The sequence below is a fragment of the Leiobunum rupestre genome, chromosome 10 (genome assembly GCF_980474605.1).
Source record: "Leiobunum rupestre chromosome 10, qqLeiRupe1.1.hap1, whole genome shotgun sequence".
In the NCBI taxonomy this organism is placed as follows: Eukaryota; Metazoa; Arthropoda; class Arachnida; order Opiliones; family Sclerosomatidae; genus Leiobunum; species Leiobunum rupestre.
Window position 1 is genome coordinate 14561582 of NC_143393.1, and position 14658 is coordinate 14576239.

The 14658-nt window shown below is 42.1% G+C and overlaps 1 protein-coding gene and 3 non-coding genes across 9 annotated transcripts in view; 1 reads left to right on the plus strand and 3 right to left on the minus strand.

The window, feature by feature from the left end:
- Positions 1-7822, plus strand: part of LOC149924483 (rho GTPase-activating protein 45-like) — a 53664-nt gene extending 45842 nt beyond the window's left edge. For 5 of the 6 annotated variants that reach the window (XM_090161577.1, XM_090161576.1, XM_090161573.1 and 2 more), the window contains 3 exons: positions 140-658; positions 3317-3506; positions 4358-7822. In XM_090161577.1, coding sequence (XP_090017703.1) covers positions 140-658; positions 3317-3506; positions 4358-4721 — 1073 coding nt within the window. In that variant the 3' untranslated portion in view covers positions 4722-7822. The remainder of the gene's footprint in view (positions 1-139; positions 659-3316; positions 3507-4357) is intronic. The other variant, XM_090161574.1, reaches the window with a different exon arrangement.
- A 3648-nt stretch (positions 7823-11470) lies between these two features.
- Positions 11471-11544, minus strand: TRNAP-CGG (transfer RNA proline (anticodon CGG)). The gene has a single exon. It is a non-coding gene; the product is annotated as a tRNA-Pro (tRNA).
- A 1200-nt stretch (positions 11545-12744) lies between these two features.
- Positions 12745-12816, minus strand: TRNAP-CGG (transfer RNA proline (anticodon CGG)). The gene has a single exon. It is a non-coding gene; the product is annotated as a tRNA-Pro (tRNA).
- Positions 12817-14649: 1833 nt separating this feature from the next.
- The window catches only part of TRNAP-AGG (transfer RNA proline (anticodon AGG)), a 72-nt gene continuing 63 nt past the window's right edge, over positions 14650-14658 (minus strand). Inside the window, exon 1 of the tRNA in view lies at positions 14650-14658. This exon is cut by the window's right edge and continues 63 nt beyond it. This is a non-coding gene — a tRNA (tRNA-Pro).

The window sequence follows — 14658 nt, forward strand, 5'->3', positions numbered from 1 at the left end:
GCCGTCACCTAGGTCCACCGTACCACGCAGTATAATCCGGCATTAAAAGTCGCTAGATGACTTGGGCCCATGGTGGGACCTTGGGTATTAGGCTAGCCTAACTGAGTTTTTAACGTCAATCGTTATTTCTTGGTCTCAGGAGAATGGCGAAGCGCCAGTATTTTCACCGACGAAGAAGTGTCGGAGATGCTGTCCCGAGGAGAAGCGGCGACCAGGAGTCCTTCGTCAGACCACGATTCTGAGGAATGGGAGAAGCTGTTATCTTCCAAGCCGAGCGAATGTCCGGTGCCACCGCCGCGGAAAAACGCCCATTCAAATTCGTCCCAGTCGCTGCTGGAGACATCGTCCGAGAGGGACTCTAGCCTCTTCACCTCCTCGTTCCGAGTGACGCTAATGGGCAGCGAGGAGAACCAAGAGGGCGTCGGAGTCAAGCATCCCGCCGTCAAGAACGTGGCCGAACTGCGACGACAGTTTTTCGAGTCGCCGCCCCAAGTTTTCAAGTCGGACTCTTTGTCCCAATTCGTCTCTTCGCCGTCGTCCACCGAAATTGATTACGTTCCTTCGAGCGACTCTGGCAGCTCGATCGCGGCCGGCAGCGAAGGCAGTAGCGAAGCCGATAACAAACCCCTTTACAGCACCCCAATTTCACCGAGACACGGTAAATCTCCATTTTTCTTTTCCTTCGTGGTTTTTCTTTTGGTTTTTGGCTCGCATTTCTTAGCCTTTTTTCCTTAAGTATATTTATGATTATGTTTCACGTAAGTGTGTCAAAAATCTAGCAGCTCTTTTTACTACTTCTTGGTATCAGATCCCAACCCTATTTGTTAGTAAAATTCTAAGGCCAATGAATAGGTGGGTTCTTCTCGCCTGTTCTGAGATTTCAAAGTAGGATAGGTTAAGAAGCCCATAATGAAAATGGATAAAAAAGCTACACCCTAATCAAATTGGAAAAAAATGTAAAAACTTACAAATAGCCCTTACCAGACGCCTATAATAAGAGAAGCAGTTGTTTTCGACACTGAGCACAGTAAATAAAGCGGCCTAGGACTTGCAAAGCTCATGAGTGCTATATTTAGTCTTTGTGGCGAAAAAGTAGTTTGCTCTCCAAAACTTCGGCTGGCGAACCTGAAACGTAAACGCGAAAAGCGGGCAAGGCTTAACATTCTTCAAAGTGTATTGAGAAATTATACGGAGATATCGCCTTCAAAATCACGATTATTGTTCATTAGTATGTGTATTTATGATAGAAAATAATAGTTTTAACATTTATTTCCTTAATAATGGATAAATTACCAAGTTCAATCAAAACGAGGCGAGTCTGAAAATTTAAAATCCCCAGCAAAAGCCTATGGGAATTCTACGAGCTAAAATATAAAAAACCGTCTGAATTTTTCAAATGTTTTCTCCGCTACTGCTCGCGTATGAATCGAGGGGCTATCCAATCATTCCAATGTTAGAAATTTTGAACATATAATTTCGGATTTCAAGTGATTTCAATATTTAATTGATTAAAGTTATTAAAGGAACTAAATTTACGTGATATCAAGTGATTTCACTGCTGATTTGTACACCTGAAGTCCTTCGGTATATATATATATATATTGAGTGGACTATATTTTCTGGTCACATATCGCATTAATAAATACCTCTAGTCCGAAAACGACTCGTTTCACGATTTTGGGCGAGTTAGAGGCTTCTCTTATTATAGGCTTCTGCTCGTACCAATAGGTCTTCGAGCTAACATAACGACGCGAATCTTTGTTTGCTCGAAGACCTGCTATTGATAAGAAGAGTCAACCCTATGACGAGTAACCCTTATACTCCGGAACAAGGGAATACTTTATGGGACAGAGTAAATCAAACCCCTTAACAGGTGAATAAATCGTTTTAGGGTCAAAAGAGTACACTTTTAGTCAGAGAACAGGCGAAAAGAAACCAGCTATAGATTATGTTGAAACGATCCGCGGGAATTATGGTCAGTACCGTCAGTTTTATGAAACCAATCTGATTTGTTTGTTTTTAGTTTACTATTCGAGCGTGAGGGGTTTGGTTCAAATATAAAATAGACCTATATTCGAAAGCTCCCTGATTGAAGGGTTTTCCACAGCGCGATTACCCACTTCCGGTACGTGACCTCGGAAAAATCGACCTCCATCGGTTGCTGTAGTTTATTACCGTGGTAACTATGTATATATATTTTTGAGTTCCGGCCGGAAGTGGATAAACGTTGTTGACAACTCGCGATTGAGTGATTTCTAATCGGAGTCATTCTCCTAAAAATATAAACAAATGCAATAATTGGTTGCTTATTTCTCCCGCTAGACGCGCTTGATCTTTCGGGTTCAACGTCAAGAGGAATATTTTCATTCAAACATTAGGGTGGCACGTGGTATTTATAAAGTGCCACCAAGCGTGCGTCGCGCGCCGTTATGAAATTAGAAGCATCATAATGTGGCGTAGCGCCATCTAGAGGAGCATAGTCGGGCTAAAAATATTCCTCATTGTACCTCACTCGATACAGGGTGTCCACTAAAAAACAAAAAAGAAACCATGTCTTCAAGGTCATTCAAAAACTATCTCGACAACCGTTGGGTTTACGGATTTGGTTCCAATTAGAAAGTTGTTTCTCGCCATATTATTAGTTCAAATAACTTTGATTTGACCAATCAGAAACCGAGAAATTGAAGTTTTGTGATAAAGAATAATTAATGCCTTCCGTGACATTTCAATTGAAGTGTTAAACCACACTATGAACTCCGTCGTTAAACGAGCTCAAGCATGTATCGTAGCCGAGGGTGGCATAATTGAACCGTTGTAAACTATTCAGTATTTATTTGATTTAGTCACATTAAAACTAATCAGATTATTTTATTATCAAACACTGAATTCATTAACCTTCAATTTCTCGGCTTCTGATTGGTCAAATTGGGTCAAATCAAAGTTATTTGAACTAATAATATGGCGGGCAACAACATTCTAATTGGAACAAAATCCGTAAACCCAATGGTTCTCGAGATAGTTTTTGAATGACCTTGAAGACACGGTTCAAGGTCATCCAATTTTACACTATTAAATGTCCCACTGCATGAGGAATGTTCCATAGAAATTTAAAAATTTAAAAAAAAATGATTTTCAGTTATTTATCAATTTTTGTTTTTTTTTGTATAATAGCTATCAGAAGTTATTTCGACTAATTGACACACTAGTGGAACATAATTATAAAGCAATGGTGTTGGGGTCACGGCTTTCGTTCCTTAACGGAACCCTCTTTTAGAATCCCGTAGTTGTTCCATATAAATTTTAAACGCGTTTTCAGCATTGGACTACAGTAGCAGTCGTTCGACGGTGTCCGACCTGTCATCTTCGGACTTAAGCTGCACCGCTTCGCCATTAACGTCGTCAATATCTCACTTAGGCTTAAACTCGATTCTAAGACCGTTTTCTACCACCTTAACGAGTACTCCGACCGCCGGCAAACACTTCACCAAATGGCAGACCGCTTCGACGTAAGTTATCTCAAAGGCTGGTTTTCACCGAGGCAAAAACACCTTGACGGCGGACGTCAACGTAAAACAAAACTTGTATTAAGCTTAGTTTCCACTAGCGCGCGTCATGATGTATTTTTATTACGCGCGTAGAAACGTTCGTACGCGCCAAAGTTGAGCAATGCTTCATTACCCGTGCTAGTGGAAACTAAGGCTTAGGCCTATCGGGGATTTTTGTGCGTCGACTCAAAAATTGTATTAAGCTTGTTTTCCACTAACACGCGACGTTATTTATTTTTCTTTTCGCCCGCAAAATCAATTGTACGTGCAAAAGTTGAGAAACGAACTAGTGGAAAGTAAGCATTTGTCATAAAGCTTAGTTTCCACTAGCACACGTCATTTATTTTTATACATGTATACTCCCTTAAAAACCCTTTGTACGTGCAAATGTTTGAGAAACACGCTAGTGGAAAGTAAGCATTTGGCGCGTCATTCAACTTTGAGACATTATAACGCGCAATAGTGGAAACAAAGCGTTATTTTTGGGTCAACGCAAAAAAACTCCGTTAAGCCCCATTTTCATGCTCGCTGGTAGCGGGTAAAAATCGACAAAATCCGCTTCCGCTACACACTTTTTCACTTTCCGCGTCGATCTGTTTCAAACAGATATTTTAGCTTTATTTTCACGCTTGCGAGTGGCGGATGCGAATTTTGACAATTTTTATCCGCTACCAGCGAGCATGAAAATGGGCCTTTAAGCTTTGTTAGTTTCCACTGGCTATCGGGGATTTTTGCGTCGACGCGTCTTTGCCCCAGTGAAAACCAGCTTTTAAGTATTTTTAAAAAGTAGATCCTAAAATTCCCACCTTTAGGCTTCAAACGGACGAGGAAGACTCGAGTGGCGTCACGAAAAGAAGCAAGGAGAAAAGCTGCGAGAAGAGCTTGTACAAGAGTCAAGTGGTTCTCGAGCCCATGATGGAAAGCGAAACGCTGGTGCTTCGAACTAAATCCTTAGAGTACGGAGAGCGGAAATCAGTCCGCGAATCTCTCGACGACAGCCGCGAGAGTTTGCTCAGTGTGACTAGTGATCGCGGCGAACGGGCGCAAAGTGTTTGGAAACAGTCTTCTCAGCACGTTTCGTCGGTACAAACGGTACGCGAAATCTCCAGCCAGTCGAATGAGGACGACGACGAGCGTGAAGTGGAAACGACATTTAGAAACCCGGAATTCGTGTGATCGCGTGAGGGCTTCGAACGGCGACGGAGAAAACGCTAAATTGAATAGTCTAGAAATCCTAAAATTATTAAGTTTCTACAGTTTTAAGTATTGTTATCGAAATAATGAGAGTATAGCTCGCTTTCTACCAAATTTAAGAGACTTTTTTATTTATTGTTAGCGCGATGTTGTCGAAATTTTTACCGTGGGCTTCAATGTCAACGATATATAATATAATAAGTAAAAGTAGGCAAACAGAATTTCAATGTTTCGTAACAAAGCTTTATATTTTATAAAAACCAAAACCTTTTGCCATTTCGCTTACCCCTCCCCGCGCTGTAATTAAATTAAAGTATATTAAAAATTGAAAACTCGTCTGCTAACACGCGTTACGACTAGTTTTTAACGTAACTAGCGCCCTCTAACTTCTGTTAAACGTGGTGGTACAAATTGTGAACTGAGGTGACCCACCGCAAATATAATACTTGGTATTTACGGAAGTAACGTAATAACTATAAGAATGGCAATTAGCACCAGGGTTTTTCGAGGATTAATGCTCAGACCAGAGCCCTCTAGTGTCTAAATATGCCCAAGGACGAGTTCGGTTGTCATACTTACTTTCATTATGTTACTTATGATATTTCCTTTATTAGGATATATTTGGGGCACTACCACAATTTTAAAGTCCTATATTTAATATTGAAATACATTTTTCAGTTTTTAATAAAAGATTTCAGGTTTTTGTCCTTAAAGCGTTAGAGCAAAAGTTCGATAAAAAGGTAAAAGGTGTTAAAACTTCCCCTGTTCTATTAAATCTAAATTTACGCTTTTGAAACTAGTCAAACAAAACGTAAATATTTAACAAATATATATATTTAGTAGGTCCACGCCTCTGGCTTAACTATTCCCTGATGAGTAGGGCTAGGGAGCCAGTAAATAGTGTGCAGACAAAGGGAGGGGCTTAGCAGTTACGGCATTTTCCACCAGATGGCGTTTTTCTAAGCTCCAAAACTGCGTCGCAAACTGGTAGCTGGAATGTGGAAAGCCCCCCTCCCTGTCTGTATCATCCGCTCAATTAATTGAACTACAGAAACTGGATGGATTAAGGAAATACGTCCGAGAAACGTCACTAAGACAGTACGTTATCCTTGACAACCTTCCACCGGGTTGTCACAGCTCATGGATAAAACACGGTTTATATATTTACACAGGTTAGACTACTTCGGCTCAGAGATGGACGCTTATGAGCTACTCCCGCGTTTAGAGAATTTGAAAAATTCTACTTCGCGCCTACAGCGCCGGCTTGCGTAAAGTTTCTGAACTATAATCAACTATTGTTAAAATAATATTTATATTTAAAAATGGAGCGCCACCTATATTTTAAATTTAAATGTATCGTAGATAATTAATAAATATTAAAATACATATTATCAAATTATAAATACGGTAGCTCATTAGTATATTTATAATTAAACTTTATAAAAATTTAATTTATAATAAACTAATTAGTACTGTTTATATACATTAGAGGGCGTACCAGTAGCATAGTAGAAAACAGGGTTGCCTGTCAGAAGAACTTAAGAGGCTCAAAACGCCAGCACGTATGAAGGTACAAGTAGTCTAAAATGTGTAAATATATAAACCGTGGAAAAAGTCAGGGATTTGTTAAAAGTGAGGTAGAAAGTTAGACGATTTCCAATTTATCGTGACGTTTTACGAAGGTGACCTAACTAACTATGGTTTGTAAATGTTGGAATAAACAATTTCTAGTTAATTCATTTAAAATTCATAAAATTTAAGTTAAAATTGTCTAAATGGCCACAGAATTGTTTGAATTTTAAGGGTGAGGTTACAGAATCGCCTAATTTGGAAGCGACCTGAAATTCGGTACTAATTTTTCAAACCATTCTATGGACCTTTAAAAAAGGTTAGAAAAAGTCGGTGAATTTAAATCTGAAAATATTGTGGCAAACCCGGTTCCACCAAAGGTTAATAAAAATTTGGAAGAGTGTAACACAATGACTTGACTATGCAAGCCGGGACTTCGGCAAAGAGAGTGGAATTGACTTGACTAATTAATGGTTTTGTTTGGAGACCGTTTACGCCAGTTCTTGGAAACCCTTTCGGCCAACGTAAGAGCGTACCTTTACCGTACACAGACTGTCTACCCTACACTTTCAACGCGCCGCCTTGCGGGTACAAAATACACTAACAGATATAACGTACTGGGATATTGCTGGATCGAAGCTATTAATAGAACCACAAGGGGATAATAAACATAAGTATGGCACAGAACGAAATCGGTTAATGATAGTCTGTCGTGTGGTGATTGCGTTGGCAAAATAGTTGGTTAGTTTGATGGCGAGAAATACGAGCGTACACGCGTTTAGGTTTGAAATTCGAAAAAAACTTCTGAATTTAGCCAGTGTTTGTAATAGTTATTTTTACCTTTAGATTCAATAATTCATCATTATTTTCCAAAAGTAAGCGATATTTACACTTTTGAAAGCAATTTTCAATAGGCCTTGGCTGGTCCGTCGAAAAGGCTGCCGGCGGACTGTCGGCGATTTTCCGGGCTTCCTCCAAGTACTAGTAGGAGTTCGCGAAGAGTTGTCAGTCCGTCGGTACGTAATGGTTTACGTTGTCATTGACGAAACAGACTATCATTAAAAAATTTGCATTGGGTGAATAGGAAGTGTCATTTATTATCCACTTATGATAGTACCAACAATATATTCAGGTTAACTGAGAACGTGTGATTGCAACTATAGACTCTGTTTTGATGATCCCCGGGAGAGATTCCCCACCTACAAGTAGGGAGAGCTTCTGGTCATACCCTCCCTGACTGGAAAGGTAAATACCAGAATTTACGAAACGAACGCGTATTCTCAGTTCACCTTTATACAATCTGGATAGTACTTACTTGTACTTTCGAGAATGAAAATTCACCTATCCAATATTGATCATTAGCGATGATCGATTACCACCTTAAGTCACTACATTGCAGCTGTAGACTGCTACTAGACTCCCTATTGTGAGCCCGCTTTTCTCATCGGCGAATTATAAGTTGAAAAGAATAATTATAATAAATATATTGTGGTAAAAATATGTATGTATTCATCTGTGTGCCATAAATAAATTTTAACTTTTTGATTTAACAGCGGATTTGAAGATTACCACTCCAAAAACCATTGAACCAATTTAAGTAAAATCGAAAAGATGATATCTTTATCCGCCTACTTATATGCATAGATTTCCTACAGTATTATTTTATCTTAGCTAATTACAAACGAAATTTCCACCCTAGAAATTGAACTTTTTTAGCACATTTATTATGACCAGATATCTGACACGAGAAGCGTGTCGGTCCCAAAATTAATTTTACGCGTGAAAATACGTCAATTGATCACGTTATTCGCTTAAAGGCCGACTACATAGTTATACGGTTGTCTCTGCCTTTCACTGGAAGCTGGCTCGCTGCAAGACACACGTGCTATGCAAGCAGCCAACTACCAGTGAAATACAGAGTATACCGAATAACTATGTAGTCGGTCTTTAAAGAAAGTGGCGGCTGTAAAGAAAACCAAATGGATACTTCTCCGTATTACACCCAATCGACCCCGTAAAATATCGCCCTCTATCGTGGCCGCCGCGTTCCTTCTCTTCACGGGATAAAATTATAATATTTAGCGCGGCGGCAACGATAGGGAGCGATACTTTACAGGGTCGAATGAATGAATATTTATTGTCCAAATTCCTTCTCTAACATTAAGCAAGGATAATCAAAGCTCACAAGCTATATTTACATTTTTTTTTAATAATATCAAAAGTTACATAATTACCAAAAAGTGTGTCAATGTAATCGTTTTTCAAATGAATGTTACGAGCGAGGGGTAAGTCACTCTCGATGCCCTGTACCCCGAGTTCGCGTACTTACGTCGTTAGTAGTACTAACGGGTATCTTGCAGAAAACATAGATATGCCTCACTAAATGTTTTTAGAACTACCCAAAATTAATTAGGATCAGATAATTAATTACGTCACTTTTGCCAAAATTTAGTCATCAAAACCAATTTTTCCGCAACCCGAAATAGCTTCCAGACTGAAATTTTTGGGTAATACTTAATTTGAGAATAATTAACTATTATTATTATTATCTGTGTGCGACACTGATCATTATAAACTAAGCGCTACATCATAATTATCTGCCCCAATAAGACTTTTGACTGATCGAGGTCATAGCTATAAGCTATTGGTCTATTTGGTGTCTAAGGTCTTTGGCCGACACCATAAGTTTGCTCTAAAAAAGGTCTGGCGTCTAAGGAGCAGTCTTGGAAATTTATTATGTATATATTAAATGCTTTCACTTTTACCTCTCCGAGGGTACAAAGTCCCCTAGGAGGGGTTATACAACGACCGTGTCTGTATGTGGGTCTGTGGGTGGGTCTGTGGGTGGGTCTGTCTGTGGGTCTGTGGGTCTGTCAGAACTGCGAACGCGTTCGCATTTTCGGTGCAAAGTGTAATCACTGCGTACCCAGTTTCTCAAAGGGTTGGCAAAACCACCGTGTGACGGTGAGCGTTAACGGATGCATTTGCGGTTTGGTTTGGATGGTGTTTTTTCGCTCACCGTCGTGACGGTTTGGTGTATTACGTTTTTGTAATGTTTATGCGTAGGTTGTGAGTGTTGAATTTGTTGTATTTGTGTTCTGATGGTTGTGCATGTTGAGTCTGTTGTGTTTATATGGGCGTTTTCTCTCCAACTTCTTCTTAATGACTTTGGGACGGACCGAGTGCTGAGTGTAATGCTACCTCTCAACGTCCAATGGCAGGGTTTCCACCAGTTGTACACGGTATTCGTCTTAGTATCAATTTGCGATCGCATCGGGCGGGATTTGTACCCGAGACCTCCTGATTGACAGGCGGACGTTCTACCACAGAACCACCGACACTTGTTACGCCTTATTGAAAATTAGACCTTCAGCTTTATCGGAAGCGTGTTTAATAGAGTACGAAATTTTGGTTTAATTGAAATAGAATTGAAATTGAAATTATTGCATCGAAGAAATTCTAATTTAGCGTTTCTCTATTGATTAAAAACAAATGCGCCACCCAGGTTTCGAACCCAGACCATTCGGCTAGGCAGTCGAGCGCTCTACCACAGAACCACCGATAGCTGCTTAGATTCACTGAAATTAAGACAGGCATCGTAAGCATAATAGGTAATAAAGTCTTTTTTTATTAATGAATTTATGAAGGCCTAATCTGGTATTTTTTAAAGGTTAAATCTTGTTTTAGCGCAGTCAGCCGAGATTAGAGGGTTAAAGGGTAGACCCTGTGGGTGGTCCACTTTTTTAACGACCTATATATAGTTCTGTTAATTCAAAGGAGATAATTTAACGTTAATTGCTTTAAGAGCTGGCGGTTAGTCAAGTGGCTCTCTGTGCTTTGTTGATGGTAAGGTTTTTGCTTCTTGTAAATACATTTGGTGTGGATATTTGGATATCTACGATTTCTAACGCAGTCAATGATTTCTTGGGTGTGCGAGTCATTATATGATATTGGAAATTGGACGGCATTGGTCTTTTTCATGTGGTATGCGTCACAACGTCAACAGGAAGTGAACGAGTCGTCCACTACCAGATATCTACGGTATCTTCATCAAGGGCGAGTGTTGAAATAAAATGAGCGTTAAAGATGCGGCAAGTATTTCGTAAGCGAGTAATTCCAAAAACCCGCTGTAGATATTTCTTTCATTAAAATTTGCTTCGTATTATATTTAACTGATAAACTTGTTCTGTAAAAGGGTTTAATTCAATTGTGCATTGTTATAGTACGTCTAACTTACTGTTGTAACTACTTAACTTATGATATTCTGAATAAATTAAAATTGGTCGTTTCGTCTCAATTATTTTAATTATAATTAAAATTTTATACCGGGCGGGATAGAAATGGGTTAATATTTTTAACAAATAACTCTAAATTGCGGAGATATATCTTTAAGGGTTATCTCGAGAAATTAATACCACTAGGGACAATTCTTCCGAGGAGAGGTATATTTTGGCTTGCCAACTTGTTTTTATGGGAATTGAGGCGCTACCAGTTTAAAAATGCAAGCTTTGTTCCAATTTCTACTCCGTCTTTTTTCTTTCTAACACATAAAACGTCACTCTAGAGAGTCTAGACTAAGACAAAGGGCTTACGAAGCTACCAGCAGCCTTTATTAGAGGTAATTAGTTAGGGGGGGTAAGCGGGGCCAAAGTACCCTGGGCCAGGGCCTCTGAAAGGGGCCCACCGGCCTGGTGCCTAACAAAAATTTTCTGACTATTTCCAAAAAAAAATTTTTCAGTAAAACAATTTTGGGGTTGGGCCGGGGCCTGAGAACGCTTACCTGGGGTCTGAAATTGCTAGTGCCAGCCCTGGGCATCGGGGCACGGCGTGACTTACGTGGCGGCGGTGAATCGGTAACGGGGAGTCGGGGACTAGTCAAGATAATATCCACCCCTATGATACCCCTAGACCAACGGACCAAGCTTGTTTGCTCTCAAGATGTAAATATCGTGCCTAGCCCGTTGAAGTCTCCTCCCAAAACTGGTCGGCAAAAACATTCATCGTGAAGTCCGTACGGGATTTGAACCCGGGACCTCTCGCACCCGAAGCAAGAATTATACCCCTAGACCAACGAACCACGTTTTCTTTTGCTGACGATGTAAATATCGTGCCTAACCCGTTGAAGTCTCCTCCATGAAACCGGTCGGCAAAAACATTCATCGCGGTGTCCGTCCGGGATTTGAACCCGGGACCTCTCGCACCCGAAGCAAGAATCATACCCCTAGACCAACGAACCACGCTTTCTTTTGCTGACGATGTAAATATCGTGCCTAACCCGTTGAAGTCTAATCCATAAAACCGGTCGGCAAAAACATTCATCGCGGGGTCCGTCCGGGATTTGAACCCGAGACCTCTCGCACCCAAAGCAAGAATCATACCCCTAGACCAACGAACCACGTTTTCTTTTGCTGACGATGTAAATATCGTGCCTAACCCGTTGAAGTTTCCTCCATAAAACCGGTCGGCAAAAACATTCTTTGCGGGGTCCGTTCGGGATTTGAACCCAGGACCTCTCGCACCCTAAGCGAGAACCATACCCCAAGACCAACGGACCAAGTGGTATTGTGCTGACGATCTCAATATCGTGCAAAACCCGTTGAAGTCTCCTCCATAAAACTGGTCGGCATAAACATTCATCGCGGGGTTCGTCCGGGATTTGAACCCGTGACCTCTCGCACCCGAAGCGAGAATCATTCCCCTAGACGAATGGACCACGTTATTTAGTGGTCAAGATGTAAATATTGTGCCTAACCTGATGAAGTCTCCTCCATAAAACTGGTCGGCAAAAACACTCATCGCAGGGTCCGTCTTGGATTTGAACCCAGGACCTCTCGCACCTAAAGCGAGAATCATACCCCTAGAATAACAGACCACGCTATCTAGTGCTCAAGATGTAAATATCGTGCCTACGCCTATGATGTCTACTCCATAAAACAGGTCGGCAAAAACATTCATTGCGGGGTCCGTCGGGGACTTGAACCCGGGACCTCTCGCACCCGAAGCAAGAATCATACCCCTAGACCAACGGACAACGCTGTTATGTGCTCAAGATCTAAATATCGTGCATAACCCGTTGAAGTCTCCTTCATAAAACTGGTCGGCAAAAACATTCTTCGCGGGGTCCGTCCGGCATTTGAACCCGGGACCTCTCGCACCCAAAGCGAGAATCATACTCCTAGACCAACGAACAAAGTTCAGTTGTGCTTAAGATGTAAATATGTTGACTAACCCGTTGAAGTCTCCTCCATTAAACTGGTCGGCAAAAACACTCATCGCGGGGTCCGCCCGGGATTTGAACCCGGGACCTCTCGCACCTTAAGCGAGAACCATACCCCAAGACCAACGGACCAAGTGGTACTGTGCTGACGATCTCAATATCGTGCAAACCCCGTTGAAGTCTGCTCCATAAAACTGGTCGGAAAAAACATTCTTCGCGGGGTCCGTCCGGGATTTGAACCCGGGACCTCTCGCACCCGAAGCGAGAATCACACCCCTAGACCAACGGACCACGTCATATTGTGGTCAAGATGTAAATATCGTGCCTAAGCTCATGAAGTCTCCTCCATCAAACTGGTCGGCAAAAACTATCATCGCGGGGTCCGCCCGGGATTTGAACCTGGGCCTTCTCGCACCCAAAGCGAGAATCATACCCCTAGACCAACGGACCACGTTATCTTTTGCTCAAGAAGTAAACATCGTGCCTAACCCGTTGAAGTCTCCTCCATAAAACTGGTCGGCAACAACACTCATCGCGGGGTTCGTCCGGGATTTGAGCCCGGGACCTCTCGCACCCGAAGCGAGAATCATTCCCCTAGACGAATGGACCACGTTATTTTGTGGTCAAGATGTAAATATCGTGCCTAAGCCCATGAAGTCTCCTCCATCAAACTGGTCGGCAAAAACATTCATCGCGGGGTCCGTCCGGGATTTAAACCCGGGACCTCTCGCACCAGAAGCGAGAATCATACCCCTAGACCAAAGGAACACGGTATTTCATGCTCAAGATGAAAATATCATACCTAACCCGTTGAACTTTCCTCTATAAAACTGGTCGGCAAAAACATTCATCGCGGGGTTCGTCCGGGATTTGAACCCGGGACTTATCGCTCCCGAAGCGAGAATCATACCCTAGACCAACGGACAACGTTGCATTGTGGTCAAGATGTAAATATTGTGCCTAACCTGATGAAGTCTCCTCCATAAAACTGGTCGGCAAAAACACTCATCGCAGGGTCCGTCTTGGATTTGAACCCGGGACCTCTCGCACCCAAAGCGAGAATCATACCCCAAGACCAACGGACCAAGTGATACTGTGCTGACGATCTCAATATCGTGCAAACCCCGTTGAAGTCTCATCCATAAATCTGGTCGGCAAAAACATTCTTCGCGGGGTCCGTCCGGGATTTGAACCCGGGACCTCTCGCACCCGAAGAAAGAATCATACCCCTAGACCAACGGACCACGTTAGTATGTGCTCAAGATCTAAATATCGTGCATAACCCGTTGAAGTATCCTCCATAAAACTGGTCGGCAAAACATTCATCGCGGGGTTCGTCCGGGATTTGAACCCGGGACCTCTCGCATCCGAAGCGAGAATCATTCCCCTAGACGAATGGACCACGTTATTTTGTGGTCACGATGTAAATATTATGCCTAACCTTATGAAGTCTCCTCCATAAAACTGGTCTGCAAAAACACTCATCGCGGGGTCCGCCCGGGATTTGAACCTGGGACTTCTCGCACCCAAAGCGAGAATCATACCCCTAGACCAACGGACCACGCTTTAAACTGCTCAAGATCTAAATATCGTGCATAACAAGTTGAAGTCTCCTCCATAAATCTGGTCGGCAAAAACATTCTTCGCGGGGTCCGTCCGGGATTTGAACCCGGGACCTCTCGCACCCGAAGAAAGAATCATACCCCTAGACCAACGGACCACGTTAGTATGTGCTCAAGATCTAAATATCGTGCATAACCCATTGAAGTCTCCTCCATAAAACTGGTCGGCAAAACATTCATCGCGGGGTTCGTCCGGGATTTGAACCCGGGACCTCTCGCACCCGAAGCGAGAATCATTCCCCTAGACGAATGGACCACGTTATTTTGTGGTCAAGATGTAAATATCATACCTAACCCGTTGAACTTTCCTCCATAAAACTGGTACGCAAAAACACTCATCGCAGGGTCCGTCTTGGATTTGAACCCGGGACCTCTCGCACCCGAAGCAAGAATCATACCCCTAGACCAACGGACCACGCTGTTATGTGCTCAAGATCTAAATATCGTGCATAACCCGTTGAAGTCTCCTCCATTAAACTGGTCGGCAAAAACATTCTTCGCGGGGTCCGTC